The 20,789-nt window shown below is 44.5% G+C and overlaps 1 protein-coding gene across 4 annotated transcripts in view; it reads right to left on the reverse strand.

Annotated features, from left to right (window-relative positions):
* Positions 1-636: 636 nt before the first annotated feature.
* Positions 637-20,789, reverse strand: part of SNX11 (sorting nexin 11) — an 88,925-nt gene continuing 68,772 nt past the window's right edge. For all 4 annotated transcript variants that reach the window (XM_078645561.1, XM_078645558.1, XM_078645559.1 and 1 more), the window contains exons 6-7: positions 20,353-20,553; positions 637-1,538 (exon numbers count right to left, since the gene is read on the reverse strand). In XM_078645561.1, coding sequence (XP_078501687.1) covers positions 1,418-1,538; positions 20,353-20,553 — 322 coding nt within the window. In that variant the 3' untranslated portion in view covers positions 637-1,417. The remainder of the gene's footprint in view (positions 1,539-20,352; positions 20,554-20,789) is intronic.

Raw genomic sequence — 20,789 nt, forward strand, 5'->3', positions numbered from 1 at the left:
AACATTATAGAAAATGTTGGAAAGCCAAAGGATACCATTTGTGATGGCCCTGTGACCTGTATTTTACAGACATGGCATTTTTTAAATGTAAAAGCCAGAGGAAAAAAACACAGTTGGGATAAATGTCAAAAGCAGATTTTTCACTCACTGCAATATAATATCTAAACAGCAAATACAAGAAGAAATCATTCTAAAATATAATCTAAACTATTCCTCAGCATTTATTAATGCAGAGGCAGACTTACTAGGGAGGACTTTACACAAACTCCTATTCAAGTACCAGATATTGGCCCTTTCATATTCTCAAAACAAATAGTTTATATTTTTGACTGAGGAAGGTGGCAAGCCTGATGTCATAAACCGTGTAGCTGGACCGACACAAACGTTGTCTACGGCCAGCCAACACTCAAACATCAACAAACGGACATTTGCAGGAGCCTACAACAAAAGAACGGGCAGACAGACCCCCAAAGCATTGCATACTGCTAAAGCGAAATTAGACAAATGTATCCTTTTTTTAGGAACTCTGAAATTACTGCCCCCAAACTAGCCTACTCAGAAGCTTTTCCAAAGTTTTCTGCAGCAATGAGAGTGGTACACAAATTCCCTATGATACAAGAAATCGCAAAGCGCATGTTTTTTACTTTGTTGGGTCTGTTTTATTGATAAATTAAAGTGAACGGCAACAGCATCTATCAGGAGACCTCACACATTTAACAGAACCAGACAGGATACAGTAATGTCCAGTAACACGTATTGGTTGTGGAAAACATGCTGGCACAGCTTAGATTCACAGCATTACTGTTCACCAGGCAGAGTGCTCTCCCATCTTATGTATAACCTACTATGTCGAGCAGCAATATCAGGTTAAAACTTTACAACTGCAATAAAAAGTACTTCAAGGGGGCGGTGGGTCAAGTCCAGACAGCACAAGTGGGTGACAGGTGTGGAGATAGAACAGAGGAAGCGTTGAAACGACCAACTCACTGCAGAACACTGCGATTTAGGAGAACTTCCCACTGTTTCTGGAACTACAACATGGGGATGACCAATTCCCCACCACCAAAAAGTGAATATACAGTGCAAACTACAGTATGCATCAGCACCTAGTCGAGCCCCAGAGAAGCAAGTCAAGGTGACTGTAAACAAACAAGCAAATGATCCGTTACAGCATTCCCACGTGCTGGAGGGATCACAAGTCTACCGTCACAGCAACAGTAAGTTCCCAGGATCCCACAAGGAGCACAGATCTCTCTCCAGGGACTTATCTCCGTCAGAATCATTGCAGGCAATATGCTGAACAGAGAACGGACTTGGTTAGGTCACCTCGCACTGTGGTCCCACGCACAGGCAATTATCCTGCCCTCCAGCTTGCAAACAAAGCACACATCTCAAGTAGCTTCCTGTGCATTTTCTTCTAGGTCATGGTCAGCCATGGAGAAGATGAATCTGGGCTTTCCGGTTGGTCTTCTCCTATCTTGATGTCATATGGCTCCAGGTGGCAGTTTTTACAGGCGGCATCTCCAAGACCAAAACACCTATAAAAAGAGAAGTGATTTTTAGCAGCTGATTTCTGCAACAACCCTTTTAGCTGTACAAATAGTAGAGAGAATCAGGGTGGCATGTCTCAATGCAGCCCTCAGAGGTTTATTTGCCGACGAAAGTGGAAAGGCGGCTCGCCTTGCCCTTGACACCCTCCTGTTCCAAGTAAATATGTTAAGTCTTGCTGTGGGGAGGTGCTATTTTCAGCTAAATATAGCATGATCCCTGGTGAACAGCTACAGTTTTATGCAACCTTGTTCGTTGTATCACCCCTCTTTTCCCACTGGTTTCTACCAACTACTACCATTCATACAACGCCAATCCATTGAATGCCAATCTTACACAGAACACACCTTTGAAATCGGATCTATTCAGTTAGCCCTAATTACCTGCAACCCATCCCTCACATAAAACATATCTCTGATTAAACAGCGCCTACTAGAAGCTCGGTCAAAATACCAACAACAAAATATTGTTCTGCAAAAATACCAACTACCACAATATTGTGAAAGAACGTCCAAATTAGTAAAAGTGTACGTGTATATTCACTGAAAAAAAACAAAGGTTACAGGGACGTTTTAGTTCAGAATTAGCATTTAAAAAAAACCTTAAAAATGTACACAAAAAACAAAGGGTATGGGGATGTTATACTTAGGTTCTCAATTTACATGTATAAAACATAGAAATTCTGCTGTTAATTTTTATTTCAAGTAACTATAACTTACGCCCTAAGGTAACTATATCTCGCACCCCCGCAATGCAGTTTTCGCATCATTTTATCAATTTTACCTTTTCTTCTCCTTTCCCCCCTTCTCCTATCTCGATCTACAGCCTCCCCAACCTCTCTTAAATCGTTGTCTTCTTTAACTCATGCCTCGCTTTCTCCTTCATATCTATATTTTGTAGTCACTTCTCTCATGTCCTTCCGCCTGTCCTCTCCAACATCCTTATTTCTGCCCACTTACCATCTTTTGCTTGTTATTTGTTTACACTCACATTTCTATTTGTTCCCTCTTTTTTTCCTCTCCTTGCTACATTCCCCGTTTGTTTTTCCCCTTTCATCTGTTCATAATTTTTGATATAACCTACCTTCTCATATTCTTCTTCACCCAACTACTTCACCATCCTTCCTGTTCTTTTTTCTTCTCGATATCTCCTTCCTCCCTCTCACCCCGTTACCATTATTTTTGTCCATCGTCATTTTCCTTTCTTTTCCCATGACTGCTCTCTTCATTCAGCCTTTCTCATCTTTGTTCTTCCTCGCTTGCTATTTTGCTGTTTGCATATGTTCTTTCCTTTGTATTCCTTAGTTTATTTTCAGACATTCTCTACAACTTCTAGAAATTGCATGTGTGACACTGCCCAGTGCTACGTTACGTTACTGTTAAAGGGTCTTGATATAGAGCAACGACTCATTCCTGAAGAGGTATCCGGGCGCCCCACTGAGTCTGGACAGGGCAACCAGTTAAAATAACTAGGTCTTCAAGAGTTTTTAAAAGCTTTTGAAGACTGAACAAGATTGAATGTGAAGAGGAATCTTGTTCCAATGGGGGGCAAGGTAAGCAAAGGACCGGCCACCATATCTTGATGTATGAATACAGCGGGGCACAGTAGCAGTTTATCCTTAGATCTAAAGTTTCTGCTAGGGCAGTAGTAGGTAAGTTTCTCCTATAGATAAGATGGGCCTTGCTAACCAAAGATTTGTGAATGAGACAAAGAAGTTTGAACAAGGATTGTTTTCTTACTGATTTGAACGACCTGCAAATTAGAGAGGAGTGACACATTGGGCGCTACCAGCATGGCATTCCACTAGTCCAGACGACTTATAACGGCTTGAATACGAGCTCTCCTGGACCTTAACAGTAGAAACTTAAATACAGGAGCATAATGCAAAAGAAGACATCACAAGCAGACATAACTCGTTCCCTCACAGATAGGTTCTTGTCAACAAAAACACCAAGATTTGTAACTGCCGTCCTGGGCAAGGGGCTGAATCTAACTCAGAAGGCCACCAATCATCTGACTAGTAGGCCTGTGTCTTATCAAAAAGCAAGATCTCTGTCTTGTCTCTGTTGAGCTGTAGACAATTCAGTGTCATCCATGTAGCAATTTTCCTCAACCAGTCGGTAAACCTATTTTTGACATTTTCGATGTTATGTTATGTTATGTTAAGTGATTTTGTATAGCGCATGGCTACCCCAGCAACGGGGCGTCCCAGCGCTCGCGGACATATGTGATATGGCAGACACGTATAGAGAGAGTAGAGAGATGGAGGGTAACCGATGCTAGGGCTGATTAGATGGAAGAAAATAGCCAGGTTTTGATTAATTTGCGGAAAAGCTGATGATTCGTAGTAGACCGTGCCTGTAATGGAATAGAATTCCAGAGTAAAGGAGCCTTGTGCTTGAATGAGCGTCCTCCCGCTCTGCTCCTGCGAACCCTAGTGGTGCAGGAAAGATAAAGATCTGCAGACCAGAGAGTACGCATAGGGGTGTAGAAAGTGCAGAGTCCCTGCAGTATTTGGGGGCCATGTCCATAGAGAATTTTATGAGCAAGGCAGAGGGTTTTAAATTGGATTCTCTCTTTTACAGGCAACCAATGCAACCGGGCTAGAGCATGTGAGACAGAGCAGTATTTCGGCAGGGCAAGCAGAGTGCGAGCTGCCGCATTCTGAGCCCTCTGCAGTCTTTTAATGACCGTCAGATTGGAGCCTAGCAGGAGGATGTTGCAATAGTCCAGATGTGAAAGGACCATGGATTGTACTATTATCTGCCGGGTGGAAGGCTCAAAGAATCCCAGGATAGGCTTAAGGGAGCGTAAACGCCCATAGCAGATACTTGCCACTCTTTTTGCATGGGAGGCTAGAGCATTGTCCAACAGGACCCCTAGATATTTTACTTCCTGTTTCGGGGTCGGGGACAGGCCTAATGGAGGGGGCCACCAGTGCTCATCCCACTTCTGTGGATCCCGACCGATTATGAGCACCTCAGTTTTAGATGCATTGAGTTGAAGGCAATTCTCTGACAGCCAGCTGGCGATGGCCATTAGATCTTCACCAAATTTAGCTCGGTCTGACTCAGCATTGTTGGAAAAGGTGAAAATAAGCTGTGTGTCGTCAGCATATGATGTTAATTTAATTTCCCGTTCTCTGGCTAACATAGCCAAGGGGCGGACATACACATTCAACAGCGTAGGGCTGAGAGCTGACCCCTGAGGGACCCCACAGCTGAGGGGGAACCTGCTGGACGAGTACAGAGGGCCGTGCACCTGGAAGGAGCAGTCAGATAGGAATGACGCAAACCAATCCAGGGCGACGCCCCCGAACCCAAGACGTTTGAGCAAAATCTCTGTGGGGACCGTGTCGAAGGCCGCACTCAGATCCAGCAGGATAAGGGCAGAAGTATTTCCCAGATCTTGTACCACCCTCAGCTGTTCAGTGACTGCCTGGAGGGCAGACTCCGTGCTGTGATTAGTTCTAAAGCCATTTTGGGATTTGGCCAGAATATCATAAGTCTCCAAGTACCTGGTCAGGGCAGCGTTCACGTGGGATTCCGTCACCTTGGCCAGATACGGCAGTAGAGAGATAGGCCTATAGCTGTCCGGCCGTGAGGGGTTCAAGGTGTTTTTTTTAACAAGGGGACCACCTTGGCATGCTTCCAGGAGCTGGGAACCGTGGCTAATTGGAGAGGTCGGTTAATCAGCTCCCGTCCCTCCAGCAGAATGGAGTCATGATATAGTCTGAACGCCTCAGGTTTGACCAGGTCATCTGGTGACCCGGACTTCACTTTAGCGGCCAGAAGCTCTAGATCGATCTGAGAGAGTAGTGGAAAAGATAGAAGAGAGTGGGAGAGTACGGATGAAACTGTGGTTTCACCGGGGGCGGGGCCGATACGCTAGAGTTTAAGGCGTTGTAGATGCCTTTGACTTTTTCTACAAAAAAGCAAGCTAGCTCTTCGCACTGTGCATTGGAGACTATTGCATTTTCAGTTGCCTCAGGGATTTTGGACAGATCCTTTATCAGGGAAAAGATGGTTTTCGAACGGTTAGTGCTGGAATTAATCAGATTAGTGTAGTGAATGGCTTTAGCCTTTTTTATCTGCTTATAATAGGCTTTGGTGGCAGATCTGTAGTTGGCTTTTGCTAAAGGGTCATATAAACGCCTCCACTTGCGTTCGAGGACTTTACAGTGTTTCTATTCACTTGCTAGTGCCTCAGAGTACCATGAGTGGGCCTGTTCACGTTTGGGCCTTGACATTTTCTTGGGAATGAAGTGATCCAGTGAGTCAACAATCCATTCCCTATAGACTTCATCAGCCTCCTCCAGATTGCTAGGCCATTCCGGACGTGAGGCTTTAAGTCTGGATTCGAATAGGGCACCGTCAAGTTTGTGCCAAGGACGTCTCCAATGAGGGGTGGGGGGGGGGGAAGCCTTAGCCTAGGGCCAGCTGGTATCCTGATAGAAATATGGATGAGAAAGTGGTCCGACCAGCTTAGAGGAAGGGGAGTGTAGACAGTAATGTCCTGGATGTTGGAAAAGACGGGATCCAGCAGGTGACCTGCTGAATGCGAGGGCCCCTTGACCAGCTGAGCTAGTTGGCAAGCCTCCAGGTCACCCAGGAAGTTCAGTATAACCGGGGAGTCGAGACACTCAAGATGAAGGTTTAAGTCCCCCAGAACACTAAGGTTGGCTGACTGAAGGATTAAGGTCGAGATAGTCGAGGCCAGGGATTCTTGAAAAGTGCTTGCCGGCCCAGGGGGGCGGTATATCAGAAGGCCTGTGAGAGTAAAAGTGTCAGAGATCCTGATCTTAAATAGAGCACTTTCGCAGTCAGCGATATTAGCAGGGGAAAGGGTACAGGAGAAACTTGATTTAAGGATTACAGCCAGTCCCCCACCCCTCCCCTTAAGCCTATTCTGAACACGAATAGAATAGCCTGGGGGAAGGGCCAGTGCTGGAATGACCCCTGACTCATCAACTAACCAAGTCTCAGTTAGACATAAAACGTCAGGAGTTTGGTCCGCAAGAAGTTCAAAGGCGTCTTCATAATGCTTGACCAAAGACCTGCAGTTTAGGCCAAAGACCTGCAGTTTAGGCTGAAAATCTTCAGATTTTCAATTTTTTCTGGTATGAGGGTAGGGACTGGGGGGGTTTTGGGGACCTCAGTGGCCTCAAAACCGCAATGCTTACACCACAAACTTAAGGTACCAGGGTGCCAGAGATGGGTTATGCAGACACCCTTGCCGCGGAGGGTGAGTAGCTCCTCTCGCATGTAAGGGGCCATTTACTATGCTTACCAACCAGTACTCCTGGCGTCAGGCGACGGCCCGGCGCGGACGGGCGCAGACGGGCTCGAGCCTTCGGCGATCCGCCGGCTACCAGCCGCGCGTGTCCGCTGTGCGGGAGAATGTGGAGCTGACTAAATAGGCACCGTCCCCGCCTCTGGCGGAAGTGTGACACCCTCAGGGGGCGTGCCAAAGTCGGAAACCGCCCTCCACAGCAAACGGCACTTGCCGCGGTGGAACCGGGCGCCGACCTGAAGTTGAGCAGGTAAGAGCAAGAGGAATTTAAAATACAAAAAAGAGTCATAGTTTAAAATTACAGGCACACTTCTCAAGCAGCACCGCAGCGCCTAGTGAATCAAGCGCGTCTGCTGCGCGGGAGAATGTGGAGCTGACTAAATAGGCACCGTCCCCGCCTCTGGCGGAAGTGTGACACCCTCAGGGGGCGTGCCAAAGTCGGAAACCGCCCTCCACAGCAAACGGCACTTGCTGCGGTGGAACGGGGCGCCGACCTGAAGTTGAGCAGGTAAGAGCAAGAGGAATTTAAAATACAAACACGAGTCACAGTTTAAAATTACAGGCACACTTCTCAAGCAGCACCGCAAGCGCCTAGTCAAACAAGCGCGTCCGTGCGTTATGCCCAAAAGAGATGATGATTTGGGTGTTGCCTGCATAGGATATTATTTCAAAGCCACATGGCTTAACTATCTGGGCAAGAGGCATCACACAGATGTTAAAAAGAGTGGGGCTCAAGGAAATCATTTGGGTCCTGTTATCCAAACAAATCTTTAATTCAGTCTAGGGTCTTCCCTATCTCAGAGTCTTTGAAGCAAAATGGAATGAGAGACCGTGGCCAAAGCAGTTGACAGGCTGAGTAGGACCAGTAGCCAGCATATAAATATAGCATGATGGAATCAACTACAGCCACCAGTGCTGTTCCCTTGCTTTGGAAACTCTTCTAAATAGGAGAGTTGTTTATTCATAAGAGCTTCTCGAACCTTGCCTAGAAAAGGGAGAAGCGAAATGGATAGTTGGTAGGCTCTTTAGGGTCAACATTAGGTTTCTTTAAAATAGGTGAGACCTGTGCAGATTTCCACTCCAGTGGCATTATAGCTGAGTTCAGTGAGACATTGAACAAAGATGTGCTGGTGGGTGTAAGTCTGAAAGAGCAGCCACTATATGAGGGCGACAAGGATCAGAGGGGGATCCCGAATTGAGTTTGATCAGCTTCTCCGGTGCTTGTTCATGTGTAAGAGACTCAAAGTTCTCAAGCAAGGCTAGAGAATTTCGGGGACAGAGGTTCTTGGTAAATAAACCATTAGGTGAATTGCGTTGTGAAAGTTCTGATAAATGTTCACGATTTTCCCCTTAAAGTGGTCCACAGAGTGTCACGCAAAGCTTGAGAAGCTGGGATGACAGGCGAGAGGCTTACTGGATTGATTTAGCACCTTAAACAGTTCTTTAGAGAGTTTCCAACTTGGTCCATCCTGCTAATCGTGTAGTCTTAGTGCTTCTATAATTTTCCTATTGTAGAACCCTAGGGCTAATGTTTATGCCTTTTTGTCAGAGGCGGATTTTGTGACTATGCCATCTCCTTTCCAGTCTACTACAGATAGTTTTTTTCTAATCTCAGTTCTGTTGAGTATCATGGAGTATGGTGTCTGAAGGCATTTGGAAGAGCTCTGTTAAAAGGGGTAACTATGTCTAAAGCCTGAGAGAAAGAATCCTGGAACTTAGCTAAGGTAGACTTTATGCCCTGAGAATAGTTTATTTCAGGAGCTAATTTTGATGCAGTCCGGAGTTACTCGCTTCCAGGGACTCACAGTTCTGCCTGGCCTCTTATAATTGTTGGAGACACCCTTAACAGCGAACTGAAAGCTGATAAAGTCATTATCAGTCCATATTTCCATATTAGGGCTGTGGTGGGGCGGGGGGGGGGGGGGCGGGGGGGGGGGATGCGAAAATGCAAGAAGTTAGTTAACACTAGGTCCAGGGTGTAGCCAGCTATATGAATAGGGCCAACTACTTTCTGGTGTAATCCTAACATTTCAAGATTATTGAGCAAGTGAGATACCTCCGTATCTGAGGCAATTTCTGCATGATAGTTAAAATCGCGCACCAGAAGGAAATTGTCTGTGGCAAGTACATGTGGTGCTAGATGTTCTATGAGCCTATGGCTAAATTCTTTCTTAGAACTGGAGGGTGATAAACTATCACATCCCTCCAAAAGTCACTATGAGTAGTCTCCATCTTAAAAGTACATAGCTCCAGCAAGTCAGACAGAAAATCTATTAACTCAACTTTCAGGGAGTCCCTGAAAGAAAGGCAATATCCACTCAGCCTCCCAACTGGAGTTCTCTAACAGTCTAGCCAGCCTATATTCTTCATGGAACGCCATTGGGATACCAGGAAAGGCAAAAGGGTGAAGCCAAGTTTATGTAATGAAACAGATGTCTGATTGTTGGGAAGAAAGAAAATGCCATAGCTTGGTCATGAGTTTAGACCTCGCATTATGGTAAAGGCCTTTTAGAGTAGGGGGTTCGCTGGAGAATTCAGAGTCTTTTCCCACAGCAAGGCTAAGTTGGGCCCTCCCTTCACACCACATGCCAACATCAACGGATTGGTAACAGAAGAAAAACCGCAGTCAATACATGTGAACGAGCCCTTCAAACAAAGGGGGAATTGAGAGGTACAAAAAAAATTAGTGACTCTATGTGATATTGCCAAGTCATTAAACTTTTTGAGCTCATCATTGGAGTAGCAAATCATGGGGAAGAAACTTGCCTTTAGTGAGAGTTGCAGGGGTCCTGGTGACGTTCAGGCACAGATGGGTTTGCCTTTATTGAGCCCGCACAAGGCTTGCGTTAAGTAAGGAGCCGATTCCAAAAGCTGCACACACTGAATGGCAAACAGACCTAAAATGGTGGCCGCTGTGGTCCACCCAAAGTAGCAAATGTAATGTATTTTGCTCCCTCCGCACAAACTGTGTTGACTGGTGAGTTAAAGGAAGAAGTGAAGTAAAATAGCCTGCAGTAAGCCCTAGTTTCGCCAGAAAGAGATCTTCTGTGCCACCACCCCTACATAAAGTGTTTCAGCGTGCACCCAAGAGCATCAGAGTGAAAAAGTAAATAAAAATATAAAAGTCAATAAAAACGGGTTAATAGTTAAATTAACAACACAGCTAAAATTAAGTAGTAATGCGAGATAATGAGGTCCTGCATAGTCCTATAATACCCTAGTTTTATAACACCCATAGTATTCCACCTAGGTGCTGGCAGGAGCTGACCTGCTTTATAACTAAATAACTGACATTTCAGTCATCAGATTAGAAAGACGCTCAGGTCATGACGAGCCCCACTACACAGCATTTCAAATAGGCTTGCTACGTTTCTGTGAATGCCATTGCCTTCCTGTGGCCTGTCCTCCTCTCCATGAGAGCTTGGCCCTTGAGACAATTGCAAGAAAATCTAAGCAGGTGACCTCTTCATTAAATTACACAAGTTGCAGGGCAGTCTGTGTCCTCCCCTTGCCTCTCAGGGCCCTAGAGGGACAAGTCACCAGTAATAGCTATTCCCTGCTGTCATCCTCTGTCTGGCGTCAGTCTCATCATTGTGCCGCTCTCTCATTTTTTCTTCTTAAATTCCACCATTACTACTGGCCACATACATTCGGCTCACAACAGCTGCTCCTGAGGACATCCCACTGTAACTAACACATCGCAAATCCCACCTTCGCAACTGGCCAATATGCACTGCACTGCAAAGGTTCTGACCAGAACTAAAACACATACCCCAGAGAGCACCCTGTAGCTACCTACACCCACCAACCCCAACCTCTGCGCTCCACTCACACAAGCTCACAAAATCTCCATAGAACAATACAACCAGAAACTATTGCTCAATATCAGCTCACCATATACAATAGCATCCACCTTCATACCTACCCATGAGCAATAACACTGAAACAGCAAACCCAACATCATAACACTTCATTTCACCATACTTCACACCACCAAGTCTTCTCAATCCCAATACAAATCATAACTCTTTTCCTCATATCAAGTCTATCCATCAAATACCAAATGGCCCAACCACAACACCTCAAACTTCACCGTGATGTGCACCCTAGAAGGCTCATCTGATACTTTATACCCAATCACCCCAAACTCAAATAATGAAATGGTTTCTTACCTGTAGGAGTAGTTTTGCAGCTTGAAGAATGTTCTGGATTCATATGCTCTGCATTATTCAGCTGTCTAGTTGTTGGTTCCGGAATTCTCCGTTCTGTTAACACCTTTTCTCTTTTTGGTCTCGCCTAGGCAGCGATGTCTCTTCGAGACATGCTGTATTCAGAATATGGGCTTTAAGCTCCACCTATGTTCCGCCCATGTTTTTAATTGGCTCCTTTGACTATATTTTGAAAATGCATTCTGTTCTTCAGTTAATGTCTTTAGTAGTCCCTCCTTAGTACCTCCTTTTCTCCTGTTGAACCTTCCCATAAGGAGTGTCTCTGTTACATGTGTTGTTACTCAGGATCTGCTATTTACACTTTGTGAGCATTATTTTGTTAATGTACTTTTTCTGAGCTGCTGTTACAGACACAACATGCTCTTTTGCTTCCAGAAAGAATAGTCCACATGTTTTCCTGGCTGTGCGTGGTGTTTATTCTCCCTGTGCCATCCCCTCCCACAACACTGCTTGCCCCTATCACACTGCTTGCCTGCCCCCACCAACCCTCTGAGGTTGCTGCTTTTTTCTTTTCCTGTTTTTTTGTCAAGTTTAAGCACAATGTAGTTTGTTAAGCTTTTATGCTTTTACTACCGAGTTTCATTTAAAATGGCACAGCTGCCTCCGTGGTGCAGCCGCAGCGCCCCACTGTCCCACCGACATGTTTATTGAGTGAATCGAACATCCGATCACGGCCTTTACCTGGTACTCGGTTGCAATGTGCCCCTCCCCCATGGTAGGAAACATTATAGGACCACCCACTGCCACCTTGGCAGTAGCTTAGATCGCGCCTGCCCGCTCATATTTGTCAGCTGCAGCCACATCAGCCTCAGCCCTGGGAGCCACTAGTAACAGCAGCCGCCCCCTATTTTGCCAACAACAGGCAGCTCTCTGAATGTTGTTTTGGCTCTGAATCGTTTCAAATCGAGACTTGGCAAAGACTGTTTCTGTGTCCTTGAAGTGTTTTGCTTCCACTATTAGCGCCAACCACAGACCTACAGGTTACAACTTACAAGCAGCGTTTTTCTAATTATTCTGCTCGTTCTGGACGCATGGCAGGTATCCCACCAGATTCATGGCAGCCGCCCAACGTGGTGTTAGAAACCAGGTGAGATTACCACCATCATGCTGCTTAACGTTATAAAATACCCATGAGTAAAATGATCAGGTGACTCCTGTTCTCTTGGACTCTACATGTCCATACCCTGCATTTCCCTTTACATAATAGAGCATTCCTGTGTCCTTGATGACTGCAGAGTATCAATTTCGAATGGAAATCCAGAATTTCTTTAGACTGTATCCCATTTGAATGCAATAGGTCATGCATTACTGAACGTTTGAGCAATTGGTGTTGCAAATAATAATGTTTGTTAAAAAAATGTTTTTTTTAACCCCTTCCATGCTCATGACGGAACGGTTCCGTCATGAGCGTCGGTTGAGCTGTGCTCATGACGGAACCGTTCCGTCATGAGCCCATAGGCTCATCAGAACCTTCAGCACAGCGCGAAAATTCGCGCCGCGCTGAAGTGGTTAAAAATATCCCAGCAGTAGCATCAGTAAAGGTGCAGTACCTTATATGGCTAATATGTTGTCTGGTTACAACTCCACAGGGACACCTAGTAACAGTCTGTGTTACTGCACCCTTTTCTTACTTCATTGACTTTATTTTATTACTTATGCTACTGCTGGGATATTTTTTAACAAAAAACCTAACAAACATCATTTACAATGTCAATAGCTCAAACTTTCAGTATTGCGAGGCCTATTACATTGCAAATGCTTGTTTTGTTGTTGTTGGGAGCTGACTGTCCCACCATTTAGTGACTAATCCTGCTTCTCCTGATTTTATATGCCCTTCAATAGTAGCTTCCACGCGTAGTTGCCATTTTAAGACCTTTTTTTTTTAATCGCATGAGCTTCTGGTTCTTTGTTTACTTCTGCTCCCTCATCTCTCGGAGAAGCGGGTGGGTCGCCTTTGAACCTAGAAATTCTTCAAGCTGCTAAACTTCTCCTACAGGTAAGAAACCATATCATTTTGCAACGTGAATCTTTTCTAAATTCACAAGCTGTGCATGGATTTTGTGGCTTTTTTTATACTTGTGGAGGCTGGGTTGGAGATGAGTTTGAGAATAAATGTTTTAGTATTCTCGGTCCCATTTGTAGGTCAAGCCTGGGCAGCGCATGCGGCTCTGCGAGGCATGCTGTATTTGAGTGTGGACTTGAAGCTCCGCCCACTCCACGCCCATATTTTTCATTGGCTTGTGTCATTGTCCTTTGTAAATACTGGCTTCGGAGTCCCTAATAGGATTGCTAGTCCCTCCTTAGAATGCCTTGGCTTCATTTGCAACCTCCCATGAGGACAGTTGTTATACGGTATGTCTTCTTTAGTCTGTAAGCACTATTTTCTTTAATGCATTTCTCCTGCTGCAGGCATGACATACTTTCCTGCAACTTTCAGCGCTTCATGTGTGCTTTCACTTTCCAAGCGGAATGGGACAATCGCTGCTGAGTTCTCGCATTTACAAGAGTTTGAGCTATTGCCATTGTAAATGACAATGTGTTTTATTTATGTGTTAATTATAAAAACAGATAAATAAAAGGCATTGTCATTTACAATGCCAACACCTTAAACTCTCGCAAATTCAGGAGCCTATTGCATTGCAAATGCTTGTTCTTCCTTATGCATCTGTAGGTCGATACAGAAGTGATTTGTGTACGTGTTCACTGATGACAAAATGTCTACCATGCATATGTCACATAACAAGATATTTGCCAGGAAGGCTATTGTAGCTCGTTTCTTACGTGTTCAATGTGCTCTTGGTTTGATCAGTAGTTGAATTCCAGCCGCTGAGTGACACATCTGTATTGTCTGCGTAATCCACCTTGCACTGGTGTTTTTAGTAACTGGTTTTGCTTTATTATTCTCTGCGAAAGACACAAAAAGTTGTTTTCCTTTCCTTACTGACTGTTTACTCCAAATAGTACATTAATGCTCTTCTTGCGTCAAGTGTATGTAGTGTTCTTTCAGCCTGAGTCTTTGGCTGCTGGAAGAAAGTAAGCATTTGGATTGTTTGGTTAATGTGAAAGGGCCTTTAGTAGGAAATATGGGTCAGCATCATGACTATTCTGTCTTTGTGTATTTGCATGTATGGTTCTTGGATGGTGAGTACTTGTAACTCACTAACTCTTTGGAGATGTCATTGCGTTCAAAAATGCAGTTTTTAGTGTGACAAATTTAAAGAAGGCCTTGTATAGTGGTTTAAAGGGCTTCTTCATGAGTTGGGTTAACACTACATTTAAGTTCCATGTATGTTTTGGTACACTTCTTGGAGGGCTGTTCTTTTTGCCCCTTGTAGAAATATTTTGATTACAGGATTTCTATGTCCTCAGCTGCTAAGCTCAGCGAGGTTGGTTCTAGGTGGAGAATCATCCCCTTTTGCATGAAGAGCAGGTCTTGCAACATTGGTAACTTCAGCACACTGTCGTGAGCTATCTCTATTAGCTCTGAAAACCAGGTTTGTCTCGCCCACTGTGGGACGATATGTATTAATCCAGAACACGGCGGCTCGCCTGGTTCTGAATGCTTCTCCGAGAACGGCTTCCAAACCTCTCCTGAATCGCTCACATTGGCTTCCAATCCGACAGAGGGTCAAATTTAAAATATGCTGTCTGATCCACAAATGTCTGAATACACAGGGACCAATTTATCTAGAACGGAAATTCACTCCTTATGTGCCAGTACGATCCCTTAGATCTAGTAATAATCTCCTTCTTGTGATCCCTCACATAAAAAAAGTAAGACACGGAGGGAGAGCCTTGTCTACTACTGGCCCTAAGCTGTGGAACAAGTTACCTCTGGCATTAAGACAATGTAAAGAACATCTGACATTCCGTAAACTTTTAAAAACCGTTCTTTTTAAAAATGAAGTCTAGTTCATTCCCGCATTATCAATGTGTTGCTGATTTCTGGTCAAAAAAGCGCAGAGATACTCCTGTGGGAGTGATTCAAGCGCTATATAAACTCATAAATAAATAAATAAATAAAGGTCATTTGTGACTGTCTGCATTTGTTGATCACTAGTGATAACAATGGGATCAGGTTGAAAGGCGTAAGCAAAGCTCCCTGACCAGTCTATTGACAGAACATTCCCCAGGCAGTGATGGTGTGGATGTCTGGACGCGAAGGATCTGCATTTGTGTGCTCTGGTGTTGTGAAAAGGTCTATTTCTGGTGCTCCCCATTTTCTGAAGTTCTTTTCCAGTACTATTTGATTCCGTTACCACTCGTGAGAGGTGGATGCTGATCTGCTCAGCTTGTCCGCTTCTACATTGTCTTTCCCTGGAAGATGTGTTACTGTTATATTTGTTTCTGGATGACCCACTTCCAGATTTCTTGTGCCTGTCCTGAAAGTGAAAAAGCTTTTTTCCTGTGCTTGTTGAGATAAAAGGTTGTTGTAATGTCTGTTTGAATTAGTAATAATTTTCCCCACAGCTATTTCTAAATAGCTTTTAAGGCTAGGAACACTGTTTAGCTCCAGTACGTATATTTATGTGTTGTACTGCTTCCTGTACACCCCAGATTCCTCTGATTTTGAGTCTTTCCATATGTGCTCCCCATCCCATATGCGGGGCATCCGTGGTAATGGTTACTGTTGGAGTTGGTGACATGAAGGGGCTTCCACTTGTTATATTTGTTCTGTTCCACCACGCTATCTCCTGCTGTACTTTCGTCCCAACTCTCCGTGGCTCGGGATCGTTGACTTTGGACCCATTTTTTAATTGGTGTCATATGTTGCCGTGCATATGGCGTTAGAGGTAAGCAGGAGGTCATTTTTCCAAGTATTTTCTCCACAGGCTCACTGTCAGAGACTGACCCTTCTTGTACTGGTGAGTTTCGTTCAGCAACAATAGTATTCTCTTCTCCCAAGGCTATGCTTTTGCTTCAGTTGAGTTGATCCTCGCTGCCAGAAAGAGCTTTTCCTGTTCTGGTTTGGGTGACAAATTATCTTAGTTTATGGAATACCCCAGTTTGTGGAGTGTTGATATGACCATATTTATGTAATTTCTGCATTTATGTAGTGAGTTTCCTTTTACCAGCCAGTCATCTAGGTAGGGACATACGTGTATCTTTTGCCTCCTAAGATGTTCCACACCAGCTACAAAGCACTTTGTAAACACTCTGGGTGCTGATTGCATTCTGAATGTCAGCAATTTGAGTTGATAGTGTGTTTTATCTACAACAAAACCGAGAATTGTCTATGTGATTCGTTGGGATGTGTACATATGCATCTTTTAGATCTATTGTTGCCAGATAGTCTCCTTGCTGCAGCTGCGGAATGACCTACTGTAGCATTGTCATTTTGAACTTTTGCATCTTAATGAAATTGTTTAAGAAACAGAGGTACTGTATAGGTCATAGAGATCAGTCTTGCTTTGGTATCAGAAAACATGTCAAGTAGTTTCCCTGGTTGAGCTCCTTTTGGGCAATCTTTCTATTGCCTTCCTTTGTAGAAATTATTTTATCTTTTGTAGTAGTCGTGTTTTTTTCTGTCTTGTGTGGACAGATTTTTTTGGTCCCTTTGTTCGTGGGTATTTGACCAGTACTATACAATAGCAGTGTTTGATAATATTGAGTATCCATTTGTTTGAGGTGATCTTCCTCCACTCCTGGAAGAAGTCCCATATCCTCCCCCCCAACAGGTGTTGTGCGTGAAAGGGGATGTTTGTCTTTTGAGTCACTTACTAGTTGGAGCTGATGCTCCTTTTGGCTGTGATCTGCTCCTTGCTCATCCCCAAAAGGGTTGACGGAGTGGATGTGGTACTGCCATTGTTCAGTAGGCATTTACGTCTGGCTTGCACCTTAAAAACTCTGGTGTGTGGTGGTATCTTTGAAGCTCCCTCTATCTACTGGTCTCCTTGTAAGTGCAGTTCCTCACCTTAAATGTCCCTTAAACTGCAGAGCTAGGATCGATTTGGATGTATCATTGTCTTTTTTAAGCTGCTGCAGGGTTTCATAAACTGCCCTGCCAAAAAAGTTGTTTTCTATTGAATGGGGTGTTAATGGTGTATGCTTGGACATCATTTGTGAAGCAAGACACCCTTAGACAGGCATGTCTTGTAAGGGTGGTCACTGCCATCATCTGTCCACTTGCTGCATCTGCAGCATCTAGTGCAGATTTAAAGTAAGCAGGTGTTGGCAATATTTTCCCCTCCTCTGCAAGGGTCACTGCTCTTCTCTGGTACTGCTCAGGCAGATTTTTCATCAGCCTTGCCATCTCCTCCCAGTGCAGAGATGCATATCTGTTGAGCGGGATATTAGAATTGGCTATGCCCCACTGAGTCGTAGCTCCCCTCTCAAACTTCCTCCTCACCATGTCCACCTACTTACTTTCTTTATCCGGAGATGATCCAGAGGCTGTGGGGACATTTGCCCTCTTTTTTGCCATGGTGGCAATAATAGAGTCTGCCGGTACTGTCCCTGAAATATAATGAGGGTTCTGTGCCCTTGGGTGTTACTGACCTGAATGTTGCAGCTTCCTTCAAGGCCTTGTCTTCCCTGGTTCAGTATTCTAGGGACCATTGGTTGACACCGACTTCTACTTTTGGAAGTTAGTAATACCTCTAATAGAAATCATGATTGAGATTTCAGTTACATGGCGATGTCATCTTGAGGCCTTAACGGATATGTTTCTATCCCATCCTCTGTGGAGTCAGTATCCAGGTCCTGCCATTGAGTTTCGAGATATTCTGAACATTCGGTATCCTAGAAAATGCCCTGGGATACTCGATACTCTTTCTCGAAGATCTCTTGTTCTCCCTCCTGTGGTTCTGGGGTAGTTGGGGGGGCTCTAGTTCTTCTGAGTCCCTGTCCCTTTGTGTCTGGTCCGTCTTAGTTTTCAGAGGAGTTCTGAATTATCAGAGAGAGATGTCCAACTCCTTTTTCTTTTGCAGGTTCACAGCATTTTGTCTTCAAGACGCCTGCTCTTGGATTTGATCTTGGCCGTGAGTTCTTCGGAGTCGAGTGTAAGTGTCACTATTCTTTTCTATCTCACGGCAGCTTCCGTCTGGGTGTCACTATGCCCTTTTTTCGCCATCTCTTGACTTCTGTGGTCTTTAGCCGCCGTTGTCCGTCTACGGTGTCCTTGCTATGGAACCCCAAGGTTTTTTTTCGGATTCTGCTTGCCTTCGGTCAGAGAAATTTTTGACACTAAGGCAGCTTTCTGTTTTAAGTTGGTTGATCTAGACTCGCTCCCAATCGGTTTTTTCGACTTTGTCTGTGAACATTTCTCTTTTGGTTTTCGAAGTACGTTTTCTGATATCTCTCCTTCAGTTATGTTGTCTTCATCCTCACTCAACAACCCCAGATCTGTCAGTGACAGTGTCTCCTTCTGTTCTTGCATGGTGTAGTGTGCTTGCCCCGGTTTGCCTCTCGCCTTTAAGGTAGTCAGTTTAATGTCCGTGCAGGCCTCACAGTTGTCGCTTCTGTGGTCTATCGCAAGGCAAATGTTGCACATCTGGTGTTTATCTCTTTGTGCAAACTTGTGATGGCACTTGGGGCAGAATTGAAATGGTGTGTTTTTCATGTCACATGGAACAGGGGGCACCCTGCTCAGACATTCTCTGGTCTTCCCTTGATGTGAAGTCTTGATAACTTTAAATTGGTACCCGTTTTAGTAGTTTTCTATGGAAGTACGGCATCTTCCTCAACAAACTTTTGAGTAAATCATCTTCTTTTCGGTGGCTGGAGAGCCTTCAGCAATGCTTCCAGACACAATGGCGGAAAAACAGAAAGCTTACAGGGAGGGGCGTACAATGTCAGGAGAGGTGGAATTAAGCACCAAATGGTTGGACAGTCAACGCCATCAAAACAAAATAAACAACAAAAAAGAAAGTGAAAAGGCACTAACACAAAGGAGAATTCCGGACCCAAACACTAGATGGTGGAATGATGCACAGCATAGGAATCCAGAAAAGATTCAAGCTGCAAACTAGAACTAATCAATGTTGTGCATACCCACACATACACAGTTCTCAATGATGACACCTAAAAACAACACACCACTCCACCTGACTGCTTACCAACCCTGTAAATACTCCCTACATTCAACTCTAAACCACCCACACCCTAAATCAATAACCACCGCTTCTAAACTACAGCTAGAAGTTCCAATTGGTGTAGGAATGCCACATGGGAGAAAACTCTTGGATGAATAACAAGGATAGGCCAAAGTCTGTTAAAGCTTCAAAAGAATTGTTGGCAAATGCTAAACTTAGTAACATAATATAATACCATGATGGACTATTTCCAGTGTCAAACATTCCAGGGATAAGTGATGAGATGGGTGAAAAGGACTGACCCTTTCAATAAGAAGATGTAGGGCATTACAGCAATGAGTGAACCAAAGAGAATATGTGGACCTGGGGTCCTTATCCACCATCATTTAAGCACAGTCACATGAATAAGCAAGTGTACAACAGCCTTTGGTAAACAGCTCGACCAATTACCAGTAACCAGACCCTACTACGAGCCAGAAAGAAACAAAATAGTACCCCAACAACTTATTTTAACCCCCCTTGCAGCTTGCATTGGAAACTTCCACTGCATCATTTCCTAGGGTGTGCTGAACTCAGTATCTAGTTCTATGAATGGGACTTAGTCCAGACACTGCTCCATGCCCACTGCTTTGTGAGGCCCAGTGTCCACTCTTCAGAACCTTTGAAGTGATTTACTGTTATATATTTAACTCCCCACATAATACTACTGAGCTAAGAATTTACTCTTGCACTCTCCTTACCGGCTGATGGTCCACACTCTTCACAATGCAATATTCCCATAGTGCTGCTGGGCCCAGACACTGGACTCTTGCACTCTCTTTACCTAGTGATGGGAATTGCTCTTGGTACGCCACCCTTTCTCTAGCGCTGTTAGGCCCCAAACCTGAACTCCTTTTCCCTTCTTATTTACCAATGGAACATGTTCTTGACACTACACCATTCCCAATGTACAACGGGGGACACAGCCAATGCTGCCTACTTCCATTAGATCCGATTAACTTCTGAGGCTGCTGAACATAGATGCATTTGCCCTACCTTATTTTCTAAGGTGACCGCATATGGCCTCTGTGTCTTCACTCCCACACCCTCTGAGATGACAATCTTTCAGCTTTGTATCTTGTCTCCCAACACTACTAAGCCCACAGCTTAGGCACTCCACACCATCTTGTCACGCTGAGGCTCTTGATAATGCACACTACCCTTAGGACTACTGAGCCACCCTTATGCCAGGGTTCCCCAATTTCATGTACCTGCTGAGATGGCTCGTTCTGGACATAGTCTCCTCTTCCTCCTGCACCCAACCCTGGTTGGATATGGCATAGCCGAGTATGACATCAATCACCGGAGGGCCACGGCCTTGGACACAAGCCTCGATTTCTGGCAGTGAGAGCTGACTTTGAAGAAAGAGGTGTAGCTGACTGTCGGACAGCAGTACCATGCTGTGTACAGTTCTGTGGAGGCAAAAACGTGATAAATACCTATTTTCAGTCAAGCTAAATCATGCTGTTCACTGTCCTCCGCATCATAAGCTGGTTGACCATGGTAACCTAAGATTGCCCTCTGAAATCATCCCCTTACTGTTATTCAGGTCAGTATATTGGGTCACTTGGGTTTTTATGGCATTACAAAATTATATTGGCATTGAGTGGTTACATGTAAAGGAAAGAGAGAGCTTAGTTAATGAGGG

This window comes from Lissotriton helveticus, chromosome 5_1, assembly GCF_964261635.1.
Source record: "Lissotriton helveticus chromosome 5_1, aLisHel1.1, whole genome shotgun sequence".
Taxonomy (NCBI): Eukaryota; Metazoa; Chordata; class Amphibia; order Caudata; family Salamandridae; genus Lissotriton; species Lissotriton helveticus.